The 26,473-nt window shown below is 50.7% G+C and overlaps 9 protein-coding genes across 9 annotated transcripts; 1 reads left to right on the top strand and 8 right to left on the bottom strand.

Annotated features, from left to right (window-relative positions):
- Positions 1-2,831: 2,831 nt before the first annotated feature.
- Positions 2,832-6,276, bottom strand: AAFC00_002437 (uncharacterized protein; the record flags this gene model as incomplete). The annotated part of the gene is made up of 2 exons (XM_069341751.1): positions 2,832-4,108; positions 4,161-6,276. The coding sequence occupies 2 exons, from the start codon at positions 6,274-6,276 to the stop codon at positions 2,832-2,834; spliced, it is 3,393 nt and encodes a 1,130-aa protein (XP_069198259.1).
- A 523-nt stretch (positions 6,277-6,799) lies between these two features.
- AAFC00_002438 (uncharacterized protein) lies at positions 6,800-7,685 on the bottom strand (the record flags this gene model as incomplete). Its single annotated transcript, XM_069341752.1, has 2 exons — positions 6,800-7,039; positions 7,119-7,685. 2 exons carry the CDS (start codon positions 7,683-7,685, stop codon positions 6,800-6,802), a joined length of 807 nt encoding a protein of 268 aa, XP_069198260.1.
- An 800-nt stretch (positions 7,686-8,485) lies between these two features.
- AAFC00_002439 (uncharacterized protein) lies at positions 8,486-9,709 on the bottom strand (the record flags this gene model as incomplete). Its single annotated transcript, XM_069341753.1, has 4 exons — positions 8,486-8,925; positions 9,068-9,083; positions 9,164-9,389; positions 9,483-9,709. 4 exons carry the CDS (start codon positions 9,707-9,709, stop codon positions 8,486-8,488), a joined length of 909 nt encoding a protein of 302 aa, XP_069198261.1.
- A 1,573-nt stretch (positions 9,710-11,282) lies between these two features.
- AAFC00_002440 (uncharacterized protein) lies at positions 11,283-13,025 on the bottom strand (the record flags this gene model as incomplete). The annotated part of the gene is made up of 3 exons (XM_069341754.1): positions 11,283-12,031; positions 12,148-12,776; positions 13,024-13,025. Coding segments are annotated over 3 exons (1,380 nt in total).
- A 1,795-nt stretch (positions 13,026-14,820) lies between these two features.
- On the top strand, positions 14,821-15,936 carry AAFC00_002441 (uncharacterized protein; the record flags this gene model as incomplete). The annotated part of the gene is made up of 3 exons (XM_069341755.1): positions 14,821-15,114; positions 15,312-15,806; positions 15,907-15,936. The coding sequence occupies 3 exons, from the start codon at positions 14,821-14,823 to the stop codon at positions 15,934-15,936; spliced, it is 819 nt and encodes a 272-aa protein (XP_069198263.1).
- A 937-nt stretch (positions 15,937-16,873) lies between these two features.
- AAFC00_002442 (uncharacterized protein) lies at positions 16,874-19,449 on the bottom strand (the record flags this gene model as incomplete). The annotated part of the gene is made up of 2 exons (XM_069341756.1): positions 16,874-18,947; positions 19,073-19,449. 2 exons carry the CDS (start codon positions 19,447-19,449, stop codon positions 16,874-16,876), a joined length of 2,451 nt encoding a protein of 816 aa, XP_069198264.1.
- A 533-nt stretch (positions 19,450-19,982) lies between these two features.
- AAFC00_002443 (uncharacterized protein) lies at positions 19,983-21,058 on the bottom strand (the record flags this gene model as incomplete). The annotated part of the gene is made up of 4 exons (XM_069341757.1): positions 19,983-20,162; positions 20,219-20,412; positions 20,465-20,703; positions 20,757-21,058. 4 exons carry the CDS (start codon positions 21,056-21,058, stop codon positions 19,983-19,985), a joined length of 915 nt encoding a protein of 304 aa, XP_069198265.1.
- Positions 21,059-22,159: 1,101 nt separating this feature from the next.
- On the bottom strand, positions 22,160-23,557 carry AAFC00_002444 (uncharacterized protein; the record flags this gene model as incomplete). The annotated part of the gene is made up of 1 exon (XM_069341758.1): positions 22,160-23,557. One exon carries the CDS (start codon positions 23,555-23,557, stop codon positions 22,160-22,162), a length of 1,398 nt encoding a protein of 465 aa, XP_069198266.1.
- A 2,207-nt stretch (positions 23,558-25,764) lies between these two features.
- On the bottom strand, positions 25,765-26,352 carry AAFC00_002445 (uncharacterized protein; the record flags this gene model as incomplete). The annotated part of the gene is made up of 1 exon (XM_069341759.1): positions 25,765-26,352. The coding sequence occupies one exon, from the start codon at positions 26,350-26,352 to the stop codon at positions 25,765-25,767; it is 588 nt and encodes a 195-aa protein (XP_069198267.1).
- Positions 26,353-26,473: the final 121 nt, after the last annotated feature.

Genomic DNA, 26,473 nt, shown 5'->3' on the forward strand with positions numbered 1-26,473 from the left:
TGTCGTATGCTTCCAGGCCGTTTTGCTTGAAGAGATCAACGTACGGAACTTGTCAAGCCTCGCGCTATCCTCTAGAGGGGGGAGCTTGAGGTTATCTCCGCTCCGCTTGAGCGGCTGGCTAGGGAAGTCAGCATTGCATGAGACGTTTTCCTTGGTATATAGCTTCAACAGCTATTGATGTCCTTTTATACCATGAGTAGGTGGGTACTGGAAGCGATACATTGTTTACCTTTTGGTCTGAAGTGTAGACAGATGTAAGCTACGACGAATTTCTTTCCCTCTGTAACAAGTCATGGATTGTTGCTCTCAGATGCCACACGGACGCTGTGCACGACGAGCTTACCTCCGTTGTACTTTGTGAAATCCTTTTCGAGTAAGACTATGCTCAAAAAATATCCCTTACAGGTACAAGTAGAAGACGGGCAGGCGGATACAAACCGTAATAGGGACCATAGACAGGCTAGCGTGTGGGGAAACACCACGCCATGCACGCTGGAGAAAGGCGGGGTGAGATCTTGGGGTACAGTAGCAAGCGATTCAAGACGCAAGATCGTCGCTAATTCGCTCGTACATCCCAAAGGCTACAACAGTTTTTGAGCGAAATATAGAGCACCACATCCAAAAAGAGCCTCAGCTAGTCTCTCAGGAGATCGCTGCTGAGGAACTTAAAAACCGTGGTCCTCGTGACTCGGGGTCCCTCGCCCCCATGATCGAGGTGGTTACCCAATGCAAATGCGAATCTTCAACTCTGACTAGAATGTGTTCACTTCCGCTTTTTTATTCTTCATGACTCGAATCCGCGTGCCATGGCGATGGTCTGACCAGAATATCGGCATCGGCAGCTTCTATGATCGTGGGAGCTAGCCTGCAGGTACGGTGATGCGTGATGAGCGTACTCTCACTACTAGCGAGATGTTATGTCTCGATGACTTGCGACTACCTTATTATGTCTTTGCTGGCGGGCGTTGCTTCGGACTACAAATCAAGGAGCTAAGAAGTCTCGCATAACAACAACGGAAGCATTCTCCTTAGAGACCGAAAGAAACAGTGCCATCGAGGTCAAGAAGATATCAGTTAGACACGAAGCGTCAACACAGATCGAAGTCACAGCACGCATCGATACTGCTAACAGCGACTGACAACAACAGCAGGTGACTGCCCAGCAGTGCCACCAGCTTGGCAGTATCATCCATGATATCTCCCACTGATGAAGGTACTATTTGCCCCAGTTTCGTTTCCTCGGCATCCGGAGCAAAAATACTTAGCTTTCGTCGCTCTACCTTGCCCCCGCTCCTCCTCGAGCTCGCAGTGCAGAGCTACTGTAGAGATACTACTGTACAACAACTTAAGGTAAGGTATGTATTGGCGGACATAAGCTGTGAGACAAACATGTCCGCAGATAGTCAAGGCTACTCGGGACCCCCGACTGCCGTGCATGCATCGATCTACGCGAAGAACATCTAGCAAGTATGGCGCTCTGGCAATAGCATCTCATGCGTAGACAAACTTTGTGTTTACGGTGAGCGTTGACCTGAGTTGCAAAAGTGGACATGTAGAATCGCGGATCACTTCATCGCGTCTCTAGCCAGACCTGATCTCCGTTGTTCCGAAATTAGCAGCGTCTGAGTACTTTGTAAGAAGTCCCGTACCCGAGTGCAAATACTAGAGGTGGAGACGTTGATTCGAACAGTAAGTATCTAGGAAGAGAATCACCATTTCTTGCATATCTCGTTGCCTCATTGAGGATGTGTTTGTTGTCTACCCGTGGTATTCTCTGCCCTCACAACTCTCCTTCTTCTTCTCCTTGGCTCAATCTGTACACTATGACCGATTCTCACTCTCGGTATTGGTTAGCATGGTTTCTTGCATTGGTTGTTGGCACAACATATCATACTGACTTGCCTTTCTACCGTTAACTTCTTCTTCATTTTCCCTTGCTCTATACATCTGCCCTGGGAAGACGGGCAGATTGATCTCTGCGTCCATAAAGGATGGGAATGGCAGCCCAGGAAGAATCCAGCACTACCGCTAACACTACTGCTTTCCGCCACTACTATCCCAACTACTACAGTAAAGGCCATCAAAAAAGATCAAATTCAGCAGGGCGACGTCACAACAACAGCAACGTGAGAGACAAGACAAGTCACTCGAAACTCACCCTCTACTATCTTTCCTTTCCATTTGATACCTGTTGTATCGTCCTATCACATCCTATTCCACCCCTTCCATTCCACCCCTTCTAATCCCCATCTCGATTTTACCTTTTTAGTGACAGAACTAGTACATCCGCTAATGACACATCAGGCCCAAGAAGAACGAGATCGTCCTCCTCTGAATCACACCAGAAGAGAATGAGTCTGGTTTTTGTGTTAGTATCCTGTACGATGAACAGACATGAGCCTGCTCTACTCTGCCTTTCCTCCTCGTTAACAACAGAAACGATGATAGGAGAAACAAGAGAAGGAACAAGGAAAGAACGAGTAAAGAGCAAACGATGAGCTATAAAGAGGTACATACAGTGCCTTTGTCAAAGTGGCCTTCACGGTGTCCACGCTGATCTTAGAGGCAAGGTAGTGAGTGATGGATGTATCCGTGACATGTCGATCGTTTGTCATTCATCCAGTTAAGTAAGTAATTCTAACAATGATCGTTGTTCCATCTCTACATAAAGATCACACAATAAACCTCGACTTCGACCTCGACATCAGAGGTGGAAGGAGAGGAAAGTAAAGAAGAGAAAAGAAAAAAGAAAACAAACAGTCATTCAAATCCATCAAAACACAGCAAAGTCTCATCTATCTCATTACTTTTGTTTGCAACAAAGAACGTCATTACTTCCCAAAAATCGTTCCGACCTTACTCGGCGTGACAGAGCTGACTTTCGAGCCGATCCAAGATCCACCATCCGAGACCCAGTCAGGCATTGCGAGCTTACCCCTCCAACCGCGGCGGCGGATCTTGGGTCCTGCTCTCTTAGAGCTGCTGCTGGTGCCGCCGTCGCTATTTCCGCTTCCGCCTCTGGATCCGCTGAATTTCATCTTGCCTTCCATTATGTGGTGGGCGGCGTTGATGACCAGGAAAGTAGAAGAGCCGATGGCACGGAAGAGGGCGAGGATGGCGACACTCCACAGGATGAACTGGAGGTAGCGGTTCTTGCCAATTCCGTCTGTGCCATAGGCTTCCGAGACGGACATGGCGAGGATGGCGTTGCAGAACAGCCAGACCGTGACCATGTACGTGCGCACACCTCGGTAGTAGTCTTCTTGCATCTGTTGGGCCGACGGCGGCGAGTCCGGAACCTCGATTCTGTCGCGTAGGTTGCGGAGAGCTGCGTCGTAGCCGCTGTCGATGTCGAGTTGTTCGCTTGGCATTTCGAGTTCGACGGTGCCGCCCTTGGATGTCTTTGCTGCACCGAGATCTGTGGACACGGTGTTGTCTCCTTTGGTACCCCAGGAGATGTCGTGAGCGTTGCAAAAGGCGTAGATCTGGAGAGTGCAGACGTAGGACGGAAGCATAGCAAAGTATTGGCCCGCAGAGGTGAACATGTGCCATGGGTCCAAGTAGAGAAAACTCATGAGAAAATAAAGACCCATGGTGGAAAGAGTGGAGACAATAAAGTTGGTGAAGAGGTTATTGCCCATGGTCATGTCTCCAGACTCGAAGTCCTTGACCACGATCCAGACGGAAGCAAATGTCACGTATGCCATGACTATCCCGTAGACGACCATCGATCCAAAGAACATCTTCTTCGCGCCCTGCGGTCGATTACCCATACTAAGGATGAAGTTCATGGCGATGGTCAAAACAAGACCGTAGCGGAGAATGTAGAAGACGTATTTGCAGAAGTTGACCTTTCCTGTGGGATCGACCTTGGGGTCTGTGAGGGATCCGGCAATGAAGTAAAAGACGAGATAGAAGTTGGCAAGGGAAAAGTACGTGAACAAGAGCTGGATGAACTGGTAGACGAACTCGACGTGAAGCAACACCTTCCGGATGGGCGTGTGACTGGTCTGCCAGATCTGCCTGAAATGAAGCAAAGAGTAGACAGCCGCGAAGAAAGCTCCATTGAGCCAACGACGACGTTGCGAGATGAACTCGGGAACAGCGTCTGAAAACATATCAGTAGGGTTAAATACACAGTGACCTTTCCCTCCACTTACCAGGAACATCAGTCTCGCCAGTCGCCGCTTTGACGTACTTCAAGACCCAGGATTCATTACGTTTTGCCACCAGCTCCCAACAAAGAATACGATCCTCGGCAAGATACATGTTCGCAGTGAAGACATCTGCATCTTGACCATGCAAGGTTTCACCCTTGAAGTATTGACTAAGTGGACCATGGCCACTCTCGTCGTTCTGGAGTGCGTGGTATCGATATGCACTCAGCGCACCAGGTAAGACGGTGATGTATCCGAAGACTGATTCCAGTGGCTTGTCAAGGATATTAGACATCTTGTACTCAAAGTTCTGGGAGGCCACCAATGGGTTGAGCAGACCGAGCCAAGCTTTGCCTTTTCCGGCTTTGATTTCGCCGGCGGCACCAGCTACGTTCGAGTCGTTGTCAAAAGCCTTCCAGAGGTGGTAGAGCGAGTTGTCGCCTGGTTTCGTGCCAACATCAAGAAGAATGCAGACATTGGGATTCAGTGCGCGTCCGAAAGCGTTGAAGAACCATCGATGACTGTTCAACTTCTTTGCGTTCTTCTCTTTCATGCAGAAGATCATCTGGCAGGGTACGATACCCTTCTCGGCACCCTTGAATTTGAGATCTGGGTCCAGCGAGACCTGAGTGGTGTACTCGTAAACGTGAGCTGTGACTTCACGCTGGTTGACCAAGTTTTTCGCGATACCGTCCTGGTAGCAACCTAAGGCTGCCAGAGCATCGAGCGTCCTGGGATGAACCTTTTTGCGACCATCCGCAATGACACAAACGACGATCTTCTTCCATCCGTCTTTGCCCCATGTCCTCGATTTGGCCCTGCTGCAGAAATGGGCGATGTTGCGCATCACACCATGCATGGTACGAGTAAAGTCCAGCTCATTCTCATTGTACATGGTCACGGCAATGAAGAGCTCCGTCTCTCGGGAAGTCATGTTCTGGCGCAGCTTGTAGCCTCTCTCGACATAGTCGTTGGGGTCACATGTCACGGCCGTGTAGCGCATATGCGTGAATTCGACAGCATCTTTCCGTGGAAGGAAGGAGTGGAGGATGGTAGGGATCTTGCACTCGAGCACAAGCTCACCGTTTATAAGCTTGACTTCCTTCTTCGCCATTTGCGCGTTGCGGGCGGCACGTCGCTCCTGTTTGCCTTCAGGAAGCTGTTCGTAATCGCCGTAATCTTTCTCGTCGTACTCGTCGGTGAAAGTGGACTCAGTCATGAACGAATCCCTCGTTGGCAGATCGGGTCTCGAGTCATGGAATGGGTCGTCCTCCTCAGGTATCGGTATGCTTGTCATAGCGGGCGTCTCCTCATCGATGCTACCTGAGGATCCCGGTCGAGGTCCCGCAAATAGCGGTGCAGGTGGTAAAGGCCGCTTCGCGCCACCGCCATACTTGCTGGCTGGCGAGCCCGGTCTTGGAGAGCCATCGATGTCAGCTGGCTCATAAGGTATGGTTGAAGGTGGCCGAGCATAGTCAGCTGATGTTCTTGTCGGCGACCATGACCGTGTGGGCGAATGTGAGGCGCGCGAAGAAGGTCGGTAGAGATATGGAGGAGCCTCATTCGAGGGCGGCGGCAGATCCGGAGCAGAGTCGATTATCGACCTAGCTCGAGACGGCGGTCGTGAGCCATGTAAAGGCTGATAGGTTCGTTGAAGAGGACTAGGTCTGTTTGAGGCGTCTGGTAAGTCTGCATTCACGGAGCTTGGTCTGGACGGGAGTTTTATCGTGACTCTCTTGCGCGGTATACGCGGCTTACGCGTGGATTCAGACAGAGATTGCTCGGCCTGCTCCAACAAATCGACGATATCACCTGATTCAGGTTCGTCAAGCTGAAGCGTTGAGGCAGCAGCGTCGTCGGCGGCGACATCATCATACTCGTGCTCATACTCTGGGGGCAAATCGGGATACATGCTTGTTGGTGAAAGGTCTTTTACTACTTCGACCTTTCTGGTGCTGTAGGAGAGGATGGACCTGGGGGGATTATGGTAGACTGACTGTGTGGTATATGGGCTGTCATCCGTCGACGGCAGTAGTCGCATGGTCGATCCATTGTAAATGCTGCCTGGGGTCCCTTCGCCCTCTTGCGGATAGGCGGGAGGTCCGTAAGGTGAATCCATGCTTTCAGCGGTGAACGAACGTGTTTGATCCTATGCGGAGGGGAGCGGCCTATATGTGGGCCGATTTAATCTGGGCTGCCTTCTCAAGCAGTAAACATTGCTTTTGTTATGATATAATCTGAGATGCTCGAGCGATCGATGCGATGCGACAAGGACTCTTTGCGCCGCAATGTGTAAGTCGCCGAATCAATGGACAGTCGCTATATTCCAACGTGCCACAAAGTCAAGACAGAATCTGTTTGAAGTACAAGATGGCTGTAGAAAGTATTGAATAGGTACAGGTAGTCAAAACGATGTGCCACCCGCCGTGACATACTTTGCTGGAGCGTTTGTTTATAGGTGCTGTATTGTCGCGGCCGTTGTCAGGGTCCATGACAACAAAGATGACGTCGGAACATGCGAATCCGAAGCTCCGGGTGGTCATCAAGCGTCGGACTGGGAGATCATTTTTAGATTAGAAACCTTCGGTATTTGTATTGATCTATGTTGTACTGGCGTCCGGCTCAATGCGCAGCATGTTACCTTACTTCTTCTTTTCCAAAACACCCTGAGCTGCTTTCTCGTAATCCCCACCAAACTCACTATACCATCTCTCGATAACCTTAAGAGAAGGTCCAGCACCAATAGTGTCCTTGTCTTCCTTCCATTGCCGAATGACATCTTTCATGAATTCATCGACTGTGATAGCACCACTTCCTTCCTTTTTGTTGTCGTCTGGATCCTCCCGCTCACGATGGAGATCCGTGCCGACGCCCGGAGGTGCCTGTGTATTCGATTAGCTCTTCGAAACAGCCATTGACCGGTAGCCAGGGATCCATGCTTCTGCATGTCTCTACACGTACAATCTCCACAACTTTGATATTGTCATCGCCTGCGGCCGCGAGCTGAGTCCTCAAATTCATAGTGTTCATGTGCACAAAGGCCTTGGTGCCGTTATACACAGGATTAATGATGCTGAAGGGGATGAAGCCCAGAACACTGCTGACGTTCATGATTGTCGCCGCCTTCTTCGTCCTGAAGTGCGGAAGAAGATTGACCGCGAGATGCATAGGGCCTCGAACATTGATATTGATCTCATTATCAGCCTTCTCGAGGAATTCCTCTGGCGACATCTTCTTATAGTCCAGGGGACGCTGCACGCCAGCGTTGTTGACGATACAGTCCAGCTCGGGGTGCTCAGACGTGATATTCTTGACGAAAGGCACAATGCTGGCTACGTCGCCCGTGTCCAGTTGGTAGTAAGCAGTCGCCTTCATCTCTTTGGCTGCCTGCTCGAGTTTCGACTCCGTGCGTCCGACGATAATGACTTTCTTGCCTTCTGAGATGAAGAACTCTGCCATTGCACGACCGAGGCCACCAGCCCCGCCGGTGACGAGGGCACATTGGAAGTCAAGTGTATGAGGAGCCATTGTGCTAGACTAGGTAAGCAGGTAGTCACTGTAGATACACAAAGATGCTGGTGATGAAAGGTAATGCTGGGTCTTGCAAGTTCGCGTCGCGAGAAACGGGACAAATCTATCTTTCGATAGATGGAAACAATGTCTTGGTCAAGAAGGCCTTTGGGTTCTGATCAATTCTTGAATAGAGTCTCAGAGCACCTCGGTAGAGCATCATCGATTCAATATTACACCTTTCCATACACCTTTGCCTCACAAACTCATGATACACTTGTAACGTCATCGCTTTCGGTTTTTAGTCTTCTTATTCCCGCGACTTTGTATCGATAGACTTCGATTTATAAAGTGATCATGAAAAGCGTCATGGCAACCTTGTTCTACCAATGAAATTGAGCATGGCTGCCTTTGGTATAACGCAAGTCGCCGAGGCAAGGTGAAGCAATTAATGCAAGGTACCTTACTAGTCTATCTCAGGCGTCCAGCTTAAGGTACCAACATACATGTACCGCAGCTCGAAACTTTGTAAGGACACGTGTAACAATGTATAGTTCGAGGGGACTGCTCCTGTTTAGAGAATACTGTCGGCAGCCGACTCGAAACCTCAATGCTACCAGCAATACGAATGAGTGGCAAATTGTCTTGTTTCCAATTTCCAATGGTCCCGATACTTCCTTGCAATCGGCGTTACAGAGCAAGCAAAGAACAAACAAACAAACAAACGAGTTGCTCATTTACTATGAGATGCAAAGTGAGTGTCAAAACGGACAGAAGCAAAACATGAATTGAAGCGACAGGACGAGGGGAATTTCCGCTCAAGTATACTCCCAGGCACCCACGGTATGTTCAGCCTCAGTGTTGAGGACAGCGTAAAAGTCCACGCACTCCGACGCGAACTGTACCTCCTCCAGCCTGGAGAAGACCTGCCACAACCCCCCTTCGCCAGCCGCTGCCGCTCTCTTTTTCCCACTTCTCGTGCTCTGATCCCGTCTCATTTTTTCGTTCTGGCGGGTCGCCCATGTGCTGCGTCTGAGAGAAGTGGCATTGCCAGAGTTGTCGTCGCCGTCATCGTTGTCCTCGCCATCGTCATCCGGCAGTGAAACAGGGCATGCTGTTAAGATCTCGTTGTGAGGTCCGAAGTAGCCACCGCCGGCGTAAGCTATACTAGACCTAAAAGCTAGATCTGGTTCGTTGCCTGAGTGGGGTATCGTGTAGCGCAGAGCGCCTGTTTTGGTCCAGTACGTTGCTTGGCCACCTAGATTCATACAATCAGCTGAGCATAGGAAGCACTCATATCGGCTAAATGGCAAAGGTCGCGAGGCTTAGGGATATAGACGACAATGAAAGATGGAGTGTAAGGCTTGAGACAGTCTATCGACTACCAGAGCATTCCTTACCAGGTACTGCAACTGCCTGGAATTTCGTCATGTTAGCTTGTCAGATTCACGGTCCGAAAGTCTGTAAGGGTCGAAGTCAATGTTGCAAAGACCCACCAGTCCAATTGTGCCCAAACTGGTGTTTGTGCCTGCATAGTACGCGCAGGCATCATCGGACAGAGGCGGCGATGGGCAGTTAGTGCTTGGACCTGACAGGCCGATATAGAAAGCTGTTCCACTGGCTTCAATGATGGAGCCATGGAATGTAGCCGCAGGATTCACTGCTGTAAGTGTAAAAACACTCTCACTTCGTGGAAGCACAGAAAGAGTGTTATCGGTGCACCTTGGCTCATGTCAGTATCTATCACACCAGTATGACGTTACGTTGAGAAGATGGTGGTAGATATTGTGTATCCCTCGCCATACATTAACATACGTATACATGTAGCTGGAGAAGCAGGACGACCCGCAGAGCTTCAAAGCCTCTCCGGCGATGACTGGACAGAGAAGCTCATCCTCGTAACAAATGTAGCGATCCGTGTTATAGATCGACTCTCCACATGTCTCAAGATCGCGACGCAACTTTCTTGGAATGGCAGCTTCGGATGGGTTAAGTATCAGTGCAACTGCCAGAGTCGCAAAGGCATATCTCAGCCAGGCCATAATGCTCGCCCTTCAGTAATCGCAACTTGCGAGGCTCCGAGGCGATCTTGACTGGGACCATAAGAAATGGAGCTGTGAATGAATGGTCAAGACAGATCTATGATGAGTTCTTTTATATCTTCCGAGTCTGCCAATACTGCCGTATCCTGTGACTTTACAGTACCACGTTGGCGTAGCGGTTTACGTCAGTGGTCGCTTTCGCTCGACTGGCGTTGGTGCTGTGGCTGATCAACAGTAGTACGCAGTCCACAAGATCAACTTTTACATGACCTTGTGCTATTACGCTTCAACAAAACTCATTTGAGCAGCAGGAGGATGGGCCGGTCGGTCTTACCTTCCGAAGTGAACAATACTTTGGGCACATGTTGCATCTACAAATTGTTGTTCTGTCAGTGCGTTCATTACAGATCCAACCAGAAAAGGCAGTCGCGTCCTTCATGTTATGGTAGTCCTCTGCAAGGGATGCTATCGAACAGTAAATTGCGCAACAAACAGCACCTGTCCACAGACACGTCTACGCTGCCCCAGCGAGAAGCTGAACATATCGGACTGTGGACATCTCGTTACACATCAAAGGCGAAGGTGAGGTGATGTACCTTAAGATGAAAGCCATCAGTTTCATGTTTGGTGGCATGAAAAGTTTGATGAGTGATGTACGTAAGCATATATCTGTATATGGAAGGAGCGACAGTCGACCCAGCCGACTGGGAACGTTCCAGAAAATACGACATATCACTTTCTCATAAGTGGATATAGCAGGCGCCACTTCCAAGAGACTAACCCGATGGAAGCAGATCTAGATTTGATTAACAAGGCATGGATGCGATGCCAGATTGGATACCAGTTAAGTTGCTAGGTCGAAAACCGATGCAGAGTTGTTAAGAGAAGGGCATTGAGAATGCTGCTTGCAAGGACTCATTCCAGACTTTGTTGCATAACTGAGGTAGATCAGGAGTGAGGTTCACATACATAGGGGGCATTTACCGACGCCACACCTTCGACGCGATATGGTGTGTTGGATTGCATACCATTCGACTTCAGTAGCTACCGCGGAGATTTTCAGGGGTACATGATTAGCGGGCTCGGTCGTCAAAGGAGCTAGAACTGTATGATGTGAGACCAGCGCCAGGTTGCACAATATTAGAGAAGCTAGAGTCAAAGTCAACTATCACAAGCCGCTTTCTGGACCCCATATACAACATGTGTCGGGCACTAGTACCCTATAGGATTGGTTCATGATTGTCTTGATCGAATATTTGGGAGTATTCCGTGAGTTGTCTGAACCGATTGATTTTGGTTCTTGTATATGCTGCAGACGGGAAGTTCGTTGAGTCAGATTACGCTAAGACGCTCGCTAATCGCATTTCCTGATTCCGTTCTCATATGTTGAGTCATATATTGTAGGCAGCACGAATGCTCTGATCGATGGGGATATCTGAAAAAAGCAAAACATCATGAATAATCACACCATTCAAATATACCAGGATTGAAAAGGTGAGATGGAACGCTTTTGAATATGCCGTTAGGTCATGAAAGTCACGCTCCAACCTTGGTGACTGTTCGTGTCGTGCCTCTAGCCCTGGAAGAGTAGACCAGCGGCATACTCGACATTGCCTCCAGTAGCGTCAAGCGCAGAGATGGCCTCCTGTCTGGAAAATCCTAACCCCTGCAACTGATCGATTTTCTCTGCCGGATGCGATGCACTTGATTGCGAAGGTGCTGCTGTTCCTGAGGGTTGAGCAGCAGCCGGTGTGGATTGTACGGTGGGCTGAGGAACTGCACTGCTGCTAGCCGAGCCTCCCAGAGTCTGTCCGGAGCCCTTGAAGTTGCCACTACTCGGGTCAGTAGATCCTGCGGATTTGACGGTACCGCTCTGTGCGCCGATCTCGGTGCCGTCGGGACCCTTGATGACAGGTTCATTGTCCTCGGACCACTTGGGGATTTCGTTCTCTGGAAGAAAATCGACTTCGTTGTTCTCGAAGACAAGCTTATTGCGGCGAAGATCAATGGTGGCCTGGTAGCGCTTGAGCATGTCCAAACCTAGGAGGAGGTCGACATCCTTGCCTTCCATGACGGTGAAGGAACACGGCATGACCGAATTGCCAATGGAGATATCAGCAGAGTGCACGCGACCGAGAATCTTGGCGGTTCCGACACCACGAGCCACGCCGGAGTAGCGCTTGTCTATGAGCCGCATGATACCACATGCCTCTGCGCAGGAAGGAGACATGATGGTCGTTTGAGCACCCGAGTCGACAAAGGCTTTGACGTTGCGTCCGTTGACTTTGGTGTTGATGTAGAGCATGTGCACATGACCGAACACTAATTGCGGAGTCAGCATTTCCTTCTGTTGCGGTACATGATGTTAGAGTTATGGGAGGTCAAGAGAGCAACGTATATATCCTCGAATGGAAAAAGGAGAAGGGGGGCTAACGAACCTTCCGGATTATGCTCATATGCATATTCGAGGTTCTCCATGACGCGGTCTTGTCTGATCATCTCTTCAATCTTGGCTTGAGCCTCGACATTGAATGGATCCTCATTCAGCAGCTGCATCTGCTCTCGCCTCTCGCGTTCTCTTGTGTTCTCCTCTTGCTGCATGCTGAGGTAGAGTTCTCTGAATCTGACGGGGTCTTGAATGGCGGTGGCCATTTGAGGATGCTGTTGGCTGACCTGTTGGACAGCAGCATCGCTACCGAGTATGCGTAGGCGCACAGTCTCGATCTGCTCGTCGGTGATGCCGCTAGGGCGATTTGAGGACTGTTGCCTCACACCCCGTGACTGGGAATGAGGATTCTGCTGAGGGGCTCCTGAAGGTGGCATATCTTCGCGGACTAGCATAGCCAGCAATTCACCATCCCTGACTCCAACTGCTTCTAATGTCTGAGTGTCGGTCAGGAGCGGCTGACCGTTGAGGTAGAACTGAAGCTGGGAGATCTCGAAGCCAGTGCCGGAATTGATCGTCGTCTTGAGGTCCTTGATTGTGGCAGAGGGCGGTAGCTCTATCGGAAGAAGGTCCTGGTCCAAGGCATGGTTCGGAGCGTTTATTTGTATGGTGAAGGAGACCCTACATATGACAAAGAAGGAGGATTAGTATTCGTCCATCATCCAATCCATCTAGAGACCGTTGTGCCGCCATCAGTGCATGGTCGCAGTCGCGGTCGCATTCGCATTTGCATTTGCATTCGCTCGTCCATTTGGATTGAATTGCATCCGACTCTGACAGAAGACCGTTGCACTGCAACCATACGCAACCGTCGACCGAGGTAGAAGTCACCCAGCCACGGATATTGGAAATAGGACGTGTTACTCACATGACTGCTGGGGGCAAGAGCAAGACAAGCAAATGTGTGCCTTGCGTACTAGGGATTTAGTTTTATGCAGGTCGCTGAAAGAAGATGGGGGGTTTCGGGGAGATTTGCAACAAGTTGACTCGTTGACACGGATGGGACGATTGAGGGGCAGAGAGTGACACTGGTGCGCCTGGTCTAGATAATTCGTTTGGATTTTTATGTGTCGCGCTCAATCTGTCGAATCAACACGGCAACATGACCTGGGGATTAAAAACTATCGAGAAATGGTTGGCGGACGAGGATTCGAGTGGCGGAAAGGGAGAATGATGAGTTAAGCAGGCAGCAGACAGCAGGCAGCAGAAGATGATGGAAGCGGGCAGCGCAGCGCGGATGCGGGTGTCGGTGGCTGTTGCTTTGAGAAGCTTATGTTCTGTAGGTGTGGACGAAGACGAATTGGAATATGCCAGTGGAACGAGAATCCATATACTGTTGGTAATTACTGTACGATGTGATAGAATTGACACGGACAAATCAAACCTCAAACATGGCTCGCTGACCAAACAGCAGCAAGAGCGGCGGCTACCTTAAGGTGACGGAGAAGACATTGGACGAAGAACAACGCCGACCTCTGACTTCACCCTTTGACTGTACAGGTACAACACCTTTGATGTTCCACGTGCGTGCGCTATACTTCAAGCTACAGTACCTAGCATCTTCTTCACGGAGCTGTCTGACGCCTTGGCCTATGCAGCTCAAACACCTGACATGTCTTGTGGAGCAGTGCAGTGGAAGGATTGACTACCAGGACAGGAGAAAAGAAGAAAGAGAGAGGGAAACGGAGAAGCGGTCTGTAGAAGCATGACTACCTGACGTTTCCCACAGCACTTGACATGCAGCATGGGGTTACGGAGACTGCTTGGCTCGTACAAGTACAGTGAAAGCTGATCTAAAGGCCGCAACGACCTCGTGTGTCTGATGTGTGTAAGGTAGAGTACCTTATGTAAGGTAAGGTAAGTGTAAGGAATGCAGTCATCCCGCCGTGCAGCTGCACAGCTGGTGCTACTGCACCTCAGGTTCGAGTCCCCGGCTAATCTCCATGTGATTGACAGCGTTTACTCAGTAATGCATGAGATCGATCTGAGGCTAAGCAAGTCACTGTGTTGTTGCTTCGCATATGTGTCTGAGTGCATTCGTACTTTCAAGGTCCCTGTCACCCAGCTTTGTCTCTTCTCCTCACCTACGAGTCACTCATGCTTGACAGCTTGTCGTATCGAGGTTTGATGCACAGGTCGTATTATTGCATTCATCGAGTGATAGCCCGAGCAAGATGAAACACGACGATTCTGGGCCCAACCCCGCCAGCGACTTCTGATTGTGCCCCGTGCGCGCGTACCTACCCACATAGTATCATGGCCGCCATACGTCATTCGTGTCGCAGCAGTTGCAGCGTGGACCGACGTACAACTTAGGCAGGAAGGCACGCAGGCAGGGCAGGTACGCAGATAGCATTTCGCCTTCACCTGTGCGTATACGTGTGTTGCAGCCTGAGTAACTCGAACCAACCCCTCTGAACCATTCTTTATCCCTGCAAAACCATTGAGCAGCAGCAGCAGCAGCAGTCCTCTCTGCTAAGCAATTGATCTCTTTCCCTGGTGCAAGTGTGCGGGGATCCACCTACTACTGTACAGCCACTACCAAGGCCTGTCTGCATCGAACAGGTCCCCCTCCCATCTCTCCTTCCCCTGGTTGACCCGTCTGAAGGTTGAAGCCGCACATCTCCCCCTCTCCTCGGCCGCTTTTTGTGGCTACACAGTGACGATGCCGCGTGACCTCGCTGCCGAAAGAGATCGTGTTCTCAACGACCTGCCAATGCTTGAGAAGAGTGAGAAGGTCCCTGTTCTTGCTTCTTCAAAAGTCGACAGCTCAGATCCAGACTCTCGTCCAGTCCAGAGACGACCCTCGAAAGATAAGATTGAACGGGACATGGACAAACAAGACGCGTGGGCCGAGATCAAACCTTATACCAAATCCCTTACTCCCTCAGATGTTGACAGCTCGGTGAAGTTGGAAGATGCCGCATTTCCACCCCACGAGAGGGCGAGCAGAGAAAAGGTTAGCCGCCCCTCGTGATGAAACACACGCTGCGCAGCTTGATCGCCCTGTAGACAGGATAAGCCTGTCCATGTATTGATCTATCGAGGCCCGATCATGTATCTCCATGCCCACATCCCTGCGCCTTGCACTCCCACTTTCCGGCACAATGTCTGTGTAGTCACTAATCAGTAGTCACTAATTGACCGCTCGAGCAGTTTCTATATCGTTACACCCGATGCGGCGAGATCTGTCTCGGTCTGTTCACTTCGGCCCGTACAGACTCTGATGAGCTAGATAGCAGCCTGCCCACTGCATCGGTAGCACAGACTGTGAGCTCCGACGAACCTGAGCGCAAGTCGATACTGCTAGCCCATTGTGTTGCGACCAAGACTGCTAATCCCGCCATCCGGGACGATGACATGGAGATCCCACCCAATTGGCAACAATCCTCCAAGTTCAGCACCGTGGGTCACAACGACGCCGGCCGCACAGTCTGCATTCACAGCTTGGCCGTCCTGCCGGCCTATCACGGTAAAGGCTTGGGGTCCACCTTGTTGAAGGCATACATCCAGCGAATAGAGCAGAGCGGCATAGCTGACCGCATAGCCTTACTTGCTCACGGCAGTCTAGTAAGGTTCTACGAGATTTTTGGATTCGTGAGTCAGGGCCCGAGTCAGGCACAGTTCGGCGGTGGCGGTTGGTTTGACATGGTCAGTCGAGATGCTCAAGAGCCATTACATGCATATGCAACGCACACATGCAGAAAAACTAAAACACTGCGGCCTCGTGGCTGACTTTTGCGTATCATAGGTGCTCGAGCTCAACAGCAAGCCTTACTGATTCATTTTGGGAGGGCTATTCTAACGCCTTCATGCACAGATTCCATCGAAGAGCAAGCATATCGCCCAACCCCTGGCGCCGAGACTAGGCCCGTCAGCGACAGCAACAGCGTCACCTCTCCTGGCGGTCATATACATCCACCGAAGCGTAGCGATCAATCATAGCCATTGCCCCTCCAGTGGGTCCTTTTGGTCATTGGGCATCAATTCTTTTTCCAATGAAAACCACTCCCTGATCCCGTTTCACGTTCGCACCAGGTGAAGTAGAATGTGCATGACAACAGTTTCCTCCGTCTCGTCCTGCCCATTCTGTCTTTGCACGCTCCTCATCTCCAACCCAATTTTGCTACTTCATGTCTGTATTTGTGTTTTCGAAGGTCTGACAGCACGTCGTGTGCCATATGGAATGTGTGTAAAATCAAGTGTATCCGAGTAGATCCTTCTAGAAATCCTGTCTCGAATTTGCAGATCTATCAGAAGGAAGGAGCTTCAACAAGGGCAAGTGCCGATCAAGAATGTCTTTGTTCGCAATACATACATACATGTACCATATCATATCCATCGCTGCCCTTCATTACCCAGCCCGCCCCCAGTAACCAAAGAAGCCAACAAATCAGTCAGGCTCAAATCATACCTCGCTGACACTTATCCCTGGTGACGCGAAGAAAAGGGACTAGCACGTGCTCGAGAAACAAGGCGCTCGAAACTTTGAGTATTTAACGTATTCCCGCGGTAGTTCCGTTCCGCCCCCCGATAACAAAGAACATTAGACTCCAATTTTTGACCACGAACGAAACAGTGAAGTGGTACCCCACCCCCTAGCCACGAAAGAAATCATACAACGACATTTCACTCGAAAATCCTCTGTCTCCAGACCAAACCCAATCATAAGAAAGAACAAGAAGAAGAAGACCACAAGAGCCACAGAGCAAAATCCACTACAACCCATTCCAAAACCCAAAAATGGAAGGCTCCTGCTCCATGAACAGATACGCGTCATCGGGAAACGAGATCTGTGCATCGTCGAAGATACTGCTCGGGGGCTGGAAAGTGTCTGGGAAGGAAGTCGCGCCGGCGACGACGCCATTTGCGTAGGCGAGTAGGTCGGACATGCTGCTTGTGTTGCTGTCGTTTTGCTGTTGTTGTTGGATGTGGAGGGAGGAGAGGGGTTGTTGGGCTCCTGCTGTTGCTGCAGCGTAGGTTGAGCTAGCCGATTGGTTGGCGATGCCGAATCCTCCTGCTGCTGCTGTTGTGGCTGGAGTTGCGCTGGGTGTCATCGGTTGGTCGTATGTCGGTTCTGTTATCGTCGCTATTGATGTTGAGCCTTCACTGGTTGCTGGAGTGGGTTGGCCTGATAGTGGAGTCGGGTGTGCTGCTGTCTGCGACAGTGGCGCTGCATTAACAGCCGTAGAAGTCGACATGGACGACATCGTCGCGGCCGCTGCGTTTCTGTTGTCGTGATCTAGCAGCTCTAGTGGTCGGCGACTTGCTTCATCGTGGCGAGGCTCGACTAGCAATCGGTGTTGCGCTTGTAGCTTAATCTCCCTTCGGCGAATGTAAAGATTCGCCGCGTCGTAGAGATATGTGATGATCTGCTCGTAGCGACTCGCGTGCGGGTCGTGGGGAGCGAAATGGCGGAGAACTTTCAAGGCCTGCTCGAGACCCTCGATTATGTCCGGGTTTCGGTCTTGGTCCGCGAACACCGCTGATCCGAGTACGAGCGCTATATTACACACCGCATTGATGAGGAGAGGAAGTCGTTTCGGCAAAGTGCGATAGTTCAGTAGACTCGCAACGACGTCGAGTCCTCGGAATGATGCATCCACGCAGGCATCGGCGAACGCTTTGATAGATGCGTCTTCTGCGCTGTTCACTGCAGGTGTGGATTTCCCACTTTTCTTCCTGGACATGTCTTGGAGTATTTGAGAGGTCAGGAAGGGCCTCGTCAGTAGTATGATGGCCCAGTAGTATGACGATAGGACATGTGACGCCGCCAGAATTTCCGCAAGTCTTTCTTCGTCATAAGCCGGAAAAGACTGTAACTCCAGCGAAGAAGGTAGATTCTGTGTCCATACTTCCAGCTGCCGCGATATCGACTCGGCCAGCCGAGTAGATACAGCTTTCTTGATATATACCTCTATCACAATACGGTCGTATATAGCTGATAGTGCAAGCACCTTTTCTGAAAACGTACTGATGCCATCTGCACCCAGTGCCTCAATTTCGACAGGCAGCATTGTTTCTGCAGTGGCAGGAGGTCGACCGAGTGATGCTGCAAAGAAAACGTCAAGCATGCGAACACTTCGCCACGTTACTCGTCTGTCGTGGGATTCTTTCGCATCGAACAGATTATGCGTGCTAGGTATTTGCATGCCGAGTGCGAACGTCGCTCGGATGGCAATACCAAAGTTCATAAAGGCTCCGTTCCGTCGACATGCACCAAGCATGTATATCGTGATTAGGGTATATGCCTGGACCGTCATGAGACTGGGAGCTTCAGTAAAATTGTAAAAGGCCATCTGCCTCCCCCTCGAGAAGTACTGTTCGGGAACTTGTTGTTGGCAGTTGCTGGTTGATACCTGAGCACCAATTGCCATGACGAGGTAGAAGACACAACTTCTCTGATCCATGTCTCGCCTCGGGTCGTTGACCCAGCTCTCGAGATCCGGCCAGAAAGTCGACAAGTCGAACATGTCTAATAGTCCGGCGGTGGCTAGCAGGTATTGCTTAGCAAGATATACTACCTCTGAGTACACCAATGGAAGATGAGAATTGCTCGGCACCATGGGACATGATGGTGCTGTCTCAAGAATCGAGTGCCGTTTCGGATCCGTGGTGAAGTCGCAATCGCCCACTGCTAATGCGGCGATCCTTCGCACGCTCTGAAGAAAGGAAAGACTTGCAGAATCTCCTATATACATATATTTGCCATCGGGGTCTCGTAGCAATCTAGCGTAACCTGGGACTTCTCCGCCCGTCTCTGCAGACAAGGACCGCTGTGCTTGCACGGCGCTGTTGAAACTCGGGTCAGCTCTGCCGCAATTCATAACAGATTGACGAATGAAATTATTGGGCCGATGACTTTTCTGCTATTCTTCTGATCATTGTCTCCTGTGGCTAAAATTCTTGCGACTTACAGCGATGGACCCAGGCTCCCCTGATTTGTCGTTGGCTCATTAAGCAGTCTGTTGATAGCTATTCCGGAGTCACCGCGGACACTACTACCGTTGCCACTCGACTTCTTTCCATCGTCGCTCCTGCCAGCGCCAACACTCCCGGCGGTACTGTCATTCTCATAGCGATCGCCGGGTTTCGGCGGCGTCGATGCTAACCCATTGCTCGGCCGCAACAGCTTGGCAGGCGTGTCTGAAAAGTAGCATTCGTGCTGTTTCTTGCGCCGCGTGCAGATACTGCACGGGTGCACGCCATTACACCGTTCCTTGCGGCGTTTGCAGCTGTCGCAGGCGCGGGCTACTCGTCTTCTTTTCTCCGGCGGCACAGCTGGTCGAGGCATTTGGTATGGAAATGGATGGAATGTGCTACTCGCACCGCCGCCAGCTTGCTGCTGCTGCGGGGAAGCGATGACGGGGGAGGAGACACCTTTCGCAGCAACCGGAGCGGAAAGATTCCTCCCACTTATTGCTGAGCGTCGTGGGCACGTCGCACTTTGATGATGATGACTGAGTAGAGAGACAGGTCTAGATGCTGGCGCGCTACCTCATCAGCGCAATTATATTATCTCTGGGCAAAGTAGATATTGCGATATAGATTCACAAAGTTCGCACAAGTCATCACGACACTTGTTCGGGCCTCGCTATTATGCACTACCTTGAGCTTAAACGATAATAATGACGCCAAGCAATATGTGTATAAACGCACAGGCTTTGCCTCGGCTTTATACGGCAGCACATCATCTGTAAATCCGAGTTGAAAGTAAACAAAAAGTACTGTAAATATGAGGGGTATGCGAGGACGAAGTATTCATGTGAGAGACGCGCTCCGTATATGACAGTCTTTACAATATCAACACGCACATATAATTTGCATTTACATGGACTTCAGCACAACGTCGTAGTGCAGCTCATACTGCGCCAACTTGTCGCCTTTCCTCGGGTCGAATGTCACTACAAGTGCATCCTTGACAGCGAAAACCGAGTCATCGTCAAGGAACTTGCTGTCCTTGTCAAAAATCTGAGTGATAATCGGCTTGTGCCCTTCACATTGTGCCTAGTAGAGTTTTAGACGACGTTCGTTTCTTGATTGACGTTCATGTGGTAACTTACGAGGATGTGAATGTGTGCAGGACGGAAAGGCTGGCGATCCATCAGGTTAAGCAATTCGCCTGCAGGACCATCGTCTGGAACGGGGTATGGGGTGGGCTTGAGACAGTAAAGGGAGTACTCTCCGTTCGGACCGGTCTTGAATCTGCCTCGAAGGTTGCAGTCCTTTTGCTCAGGGTCCTGCTGTTCGTACAAGCCTGGTAGATATGAGTACAAAGTGCAAAACTCTCGGATCCGCCAACAACTCACCATTGGTCGAAGCTTGCCAGATATCAATCTCGACGTTTGCGAGGGGCTTTCCGGTTTTGGCACTGGTCACTTTTCCGAACATGTAGGCTGGCACGGCATCGTTCGGAGTGTTGTCTGAGATGTTGGTTCCCATCTCACTCAAGGGCACATCATGACGATAGAAAGGACCCAAGATAGCGGATTGAGTGGCAAGATCAGTCGCTTCACCAGCAAGCTTGAAGGTGATTTCATCGACCAGTCTGAAGGCTTGTCAGCAATCGCATACGTGCCAAAGAGTTCCGTGGTTACTGACGTCTCGAGACCAATCACATCACACAGCAGCTGGCTTTCGTTTCTCTTGTCGTCTGACATCTGTCCGCATCTGTTGATCATGTTCACACCCATCATCCATTCGTCAACTGTGAGATCGCATTCTCTGGCGAAGTCGTGGACATGGCGAATGAGGCTCGTCATGATTGTTCGCAGACGAGGGTTGGTCTTTGGGCCCATCGCATTGATGACCTTGTCTGTGAACTCAGGATCATACCGCTCAAGGTTTCCTCCTCGACCAGCACCATTGAGGGTGTCCTCAGGAACTGCAGTGTGCGTGCTCATCTTGAAAGTGATGCGCTTGTCGTGAAAGCTCTATACAAATATGCTGTGAATTCCCAACGCGAGACCTTCCAACAGCGCAATTGCAAAAGAAGATATAACGATACTCGGACTATGTAATTATGAAGAGAGAATGGAAGAAACAAAACAGAGATATATTTCTCTTAAATGGCCCCTCCGCAAGGAAATAAGGTAGCTCCGAAATTCAATCCGCATTGCCTGCAGTGAACGGAACTCCACGTACGCGGGGTCAGCCATCCGAAGGCGGGGCTAGAGTCGGAAGATGCACCGGGATTACTCAAGTCAGACCTGATTGGTTCAAGCGTGTGGGAAATGACCGCTCTCGGAACGACGCGCGCAGGCGAGGGTGTGCTTTGGAACATATGTCACTAACCACCACGTGCCCCCCATTTGCCGCGCCGCAACAGTGTTCATTATTGTCAGGCTCGGTTGGATAATATGGCGTCTTTCCGTGTATGGGGGTCTGCAATTATTGGTCTTGTCAATCGTCACTGCTATTCCACAGTGTCCGAATCACGCGATACTTGTATATCAAATCACATGATGGTGGCAGCGGTATGTCGGAGCGGCAATGTTCCAAGCTGTGGCTCGGTACGCATTGGGGTGACTGATGTAATGACTTTCGGATAACGACCCGCATTGCAATTATCTGTCGTGTAGAGAATATCGATTGTAAAATACTCTTTTCGCATGATCACTTGAACTAGTTGTGAAAACATTGCACCTGGGAATACGAGGAGAGAAGGCGGGTTGGGGTGAAGAATGTTGATTTCCTATCTCTTGAATACATAAAAGGTAGATACAGAGAATGAAGTCGGAAATATCAGATTACATGAATTAAAGGAATGTACAATAGCATTTTATGCCTTGTGATGCTTTTTGGCCTTGCCGACTTGCAGGATGAGGACGGCAAGACATACACGTCAACGTAAACGTCTCGGATGTCGTTTTCCATTCGGTCAGTTGTAGCGGTCCTACATCAAACCCATACTGAATGTTGGGATCGATAGACCAGATGTTGTAAGACTCATGCCTTTAGACCATAAGAACAACAACGTTGCTTGGGATCGTTTTGCGATCCGTTTAGCAAGAGGTGATGAAAACACCGATGGGGCTGGGGTTCCAGTCCTCGAAGAACTCAAGGTTGAGACCGCCGGTGGAGGAAACCTCGATGGACTCGGTGGTACCAGCGGCGCAAGCACCAGTGCTGACAACGTAGGAGTTTCCGGGGGTGACGTTGGAGATCTCGTTGAGCTTGGATTGGACCTTGGGAAGAGAGCTGTAAGAAACATCGAGACCAGCAGGAGAAGAAAGCTGCTCGAAAGTGAGGCCACCAGAGCCGGAGAGAGTGAAAGAAGAAGTCTCGAGCTGGCTCTGCTTAGGAAAGAGGAAGATGACGGAGCATTGCTTGCCAGAGTAGTCCTGGGGGATGTCAAAGTTGAAGACAGTGCTGTTACCGCCACCGACGTAAGCGTTGTACTGAGTGCCGTACTTGGTGTTAGGCTGCTGCTTGTTGACGGGGATGATAGCATGAGGAGTCTGGTAGGCACCAGAGAGGGAGGTCTGGCAAGCGGATCCTGAAGCAGATGATGCAGGAGCAGAGGAAGCAGGAGCGCTAGATGCAGGAGCAGAGGGAGCAGGGGCGCTGGAGGCAGGAGCAGAAGGTGCAGGGGCGCTGGAGGCAGGAGCAGAAGGTGTAGGTGCACTGGAGGCAGGAGCACTGGAAGCAGGAGCAGACCACGAAGACACAACAGTGCTGGAGGCTGGGCAGTTGGTGACTTCAGCGCCGCAAGAAGTAATGGTGGCGTAGTGAGTGCTGTAGACAGTGTGGGTTGCTTGGCTCTCAGCAGGGGCTGAGGGTGCTGGGGCAGATGAGGCAGGAGCAGATGAAGCAGGTGCCGAAGGTGCCGGAGCGGAGGATACAGGAGCAGAGGAGGCAGGAGCAGAAGAGGCGGGGGCAGAAGAGGCGGGGGCAGAAGAGGCGGGAGCAGATGAGGCAGGAGCAGAGGAGGCGGGAGCAGATGAGCCTCCGCTGGAGCACTTGCCACCAGTGCTCAATGTGATGCTAACACAAGCTTGCTGGTTCTCCACAGGCTGGGTGTAAATGTTGTAGCCACCGTTGTCACCAGTTGGGCAAGCGTAGAACTTGGAGTTGCCGTTGTAGGTCAAGCCTCCGTTGGAAACGGAGAAACCGCCAGTAGGGCTGGCTCCAACGTCACACTGGAACTGTGTAGTGGGAGGAGTAAGAATACATCCGCGGCCGTTGCCGTCGGTGATCTTGCCGTCACTCAGGCAGTACTGGCCATTCTGCTTGTCAAGGCCACCACTCTGGGCGATACGGTTTTGACCGTCGCCGAGCTGACCGACACTTCCAGAGACACCACCAGCAGCGGTGAGGCTGAAGCAGCACTGATCTCTAGGAACAAGAGCGGCGGCGGAGGCGCCGAGGACGAAGCCCAACGGGGTGAAAGCTGTCTTCATCTTCTTGATCGACTGAACGAGAGAAGAGTTGATGTAAAGTGAATGTGATAGTGATAGATGAGATAGATGGAGGTTTGTTGATGAGGATGATAGCGATCGAACAGCAGTCCAGAGGGATTGTTATATACCTTCGTACACCAGGACTGACAAGTGGATCGGACGATTGCTTGCACTTCAGATCGTGACGACTGGATGATCCATGACGGTGACGGTTGGCAGCCCACCTCATGGTCTGAGTTGGGACCAAGTCACCATGTTGCCTACCTGGGAACGGGAAGGCCGATCAGGAAATAAGACAGGATTCCATTTTGCGGATCAAGCCAGATGTGAGTGGCCCGCGGTGCGATCACAATAGGATGATCTTCAGGTACTTTCTGGGTTCGAAGGAAGTGGAGCAGCTCGTAAACAGCTCCGACTCGATCGACAGCACGTTCCTGAATGGTGTTCAGGAACAAGTGACGTCTGGCGAATGAGTGTTGGATGCTATTCTCGGAACGCGGAGAAGCAAATCTTATGTAGTGAATAACCTGGGGTGGTGAGAATTGTGGACCAGGGTACGTAAAGCTAGAGGATTCTTCGAACTTTTAGACATTGGCCACGGAACCCAATCGTCGTTCTTTCTAACGCGAAATCTCTCAGGATGGTAGTGTCAGTGATAAAGCAAAAGTGAAAGCTTACACAATACCTTATGTTCTCCGAGATTGTGTCGACGACAGTGGTGATATGGCCATGGTGAAATGACTACGGCGATTCATGTGACGAAGAAACGAGCTCGTGCTGGATTTCCCTACCTTAGGTGACCTTACCTTAGTCGATGGGTCCGTACCTACTTCAGGAAGTATACGCGGTCAGAGTCTTGCAAATGAGAAATAAAGCATCCAACCCCGCTGTTCGGATGATTTTGACGTCCATCCGAGCCGTGCGGGCCGTGAAGTCGTGCAGCTTTATTTCGCGCATCAGTGTACGAGTCCACCAAGGTACCTGTAGCATTGCTCCAAATTCATGGTTCAGTGGTTGGTCGGTTGGTTGGTTGTGCGGGCTGACAGGAATGGCGCGGATAGCAAATGCTCCACTGAAATGGTGCACACAATCACAAGCGTGGAAACGTGGGGCGATCAGCGAACAATATGTCATAGGGATCCAGTTATTTAGTAATGGAAACTGTGATCCTACTGCTTTCCAAACACTTGTCTATCGTGCCATCTACAGCAAAGGGTCATGGGACGAGTGTTCAGGCATGGATCGTAGCATCAAGCGGTGGGCAGCGTTCATTGATGCTTTACAGATGATGAACTCTCCAACCTGTGAACTGTCAAGCCATCCTGTATCAAGCACAAGTCGACATGGTAGGCTAGGGATTGCCAATAGTTTACAGCAGGCTTTTCTTCGGTGTTGCTTTCTGAAAACTTGCAAGTGAGGTTGGTCTGATCGTGAACATGTCTCGGAATGGACGAGCATTGCGTACGACCGCAGGCTGCCGCAAATGGTGCTCGTATGTACCTCAGCCTATGACATATTTTCCTCCCGTGTATGGCGATGTTCATTTCTGTCGCTCCTCGGGCTCACAAGCAAGGTCGTCGTGGCCTTTCGTTGGACGGTAAGGCATTACTGTACTCCAACCATCGGACATGTCTCGTCAAGACCAAGGCCACGCTCAACCGTTGTCTGCTGCGTCGTGTTCGTGATACGCCACGGCTCAGTCCCAAACACCTCGCCGTTGCACTGTAGACTTCTCAGGTAGGAGTTAACGGACAACGGCCGGCGCCGAATATTCCACGGCTGTCTTCTTTTTGTGGATAGCGCCAATCGAGGCGGTCGCAAGGGCAATTGCGGATGGTAAGTATTCCAAACGCGATATGCTGCTTTGCCGAGTGATGACTCGTGTTCGCGAATGATTGCTATGATTACATTTTCTTCCAATTATCTTACACAACATTGAGCCTCAGGCTTCCCATGGCGATCATTCCCAAGCGCATCACATTAGAACCGTCTGTAAGGCTGCCTGCAATTGACTGCATCTTTGCAAGCTGATGATTTGCAACGGTTCGAAAAGATCATACACTTCAGCGTATGGGATTCATCATATTCCGCCAGAATTAGATGTGGGAACGAGATGGTGATTCGCAGATCCAGAGTGATTCCCACGTAAGGATTTTTTCGACCAATCATCACTTCATGATCCTCAGATGATCCCTATGCAGGGCAGCTCATGTGGCAAGCACTTCCTTGACAACCTTGGCGACTTCTGCTTTCTCCACGTTCTTGCCTTCGAATGCTCCATTCGGACCAAGCAAAGACTTCATGATCTCGCCCTGGTTGAGTTTCTTGCCTTGCTCCTGAAGCACCTTTATCGCCGAAACAACCACATTCCTGATCTCCTGTACACCCACAGTCTCCACGCTGCCGCTGTACGCCTCAAGGATACTGATCGCTGCCTCTTCCTTATCCTTCAAGTCGCTCCTGCCAGCGTCCTCGAATTCCTTCGCTGCTTGTGCAGACTGTGATGACCGCTTGCGTAATAGAGACAACAGCTGCATGTCTGTGTTTACTGGATTCGACGTCTTGGCCGCGTTTGTGATTTCCGCAAAGACTCCGCGCAGCACATTGAGGCGTGCGGTGTCCTTGGCTCGCATTGCGGTCTTGAGATCTTCGCGCATCTTCAGCAGAAGTGCTGGTGCTGGTGGAGCTGGTGATGGCGAAGGTGCCGTCGTTGTCGTTGATGCATAGCGGATGGTGCGGATTGTGTTGAAGTTGGCCTGGCGCAGGCAGGGGCGAGCACGCGTGAAAACCTGCATTGTAGGTGCTTGTGGTATGTCAATGGGCAACGGGTTTTGTAATGTGAGAACGAATTTGAAGGTCAAGAGTACAGTTGATTATTGATTTGGTCGATCTTGGTGAAGTAACTTCGGGCAAGTC

The sequence above is a fragment of the Neodothiora populina genome, assembly GCF_041146345.1.
Source record: "Neodothiora populina strain CPC 39397 chromosome Unknown canker_contig_15, whole genome shotgun sequence".
Classification (NCBI taxonomy): Eukaryota; Fungi; Ascomycota; class Dothideomycetes; order Dothideales; family Dothioraceae; genus Neodothiora; species Neodothiora populina.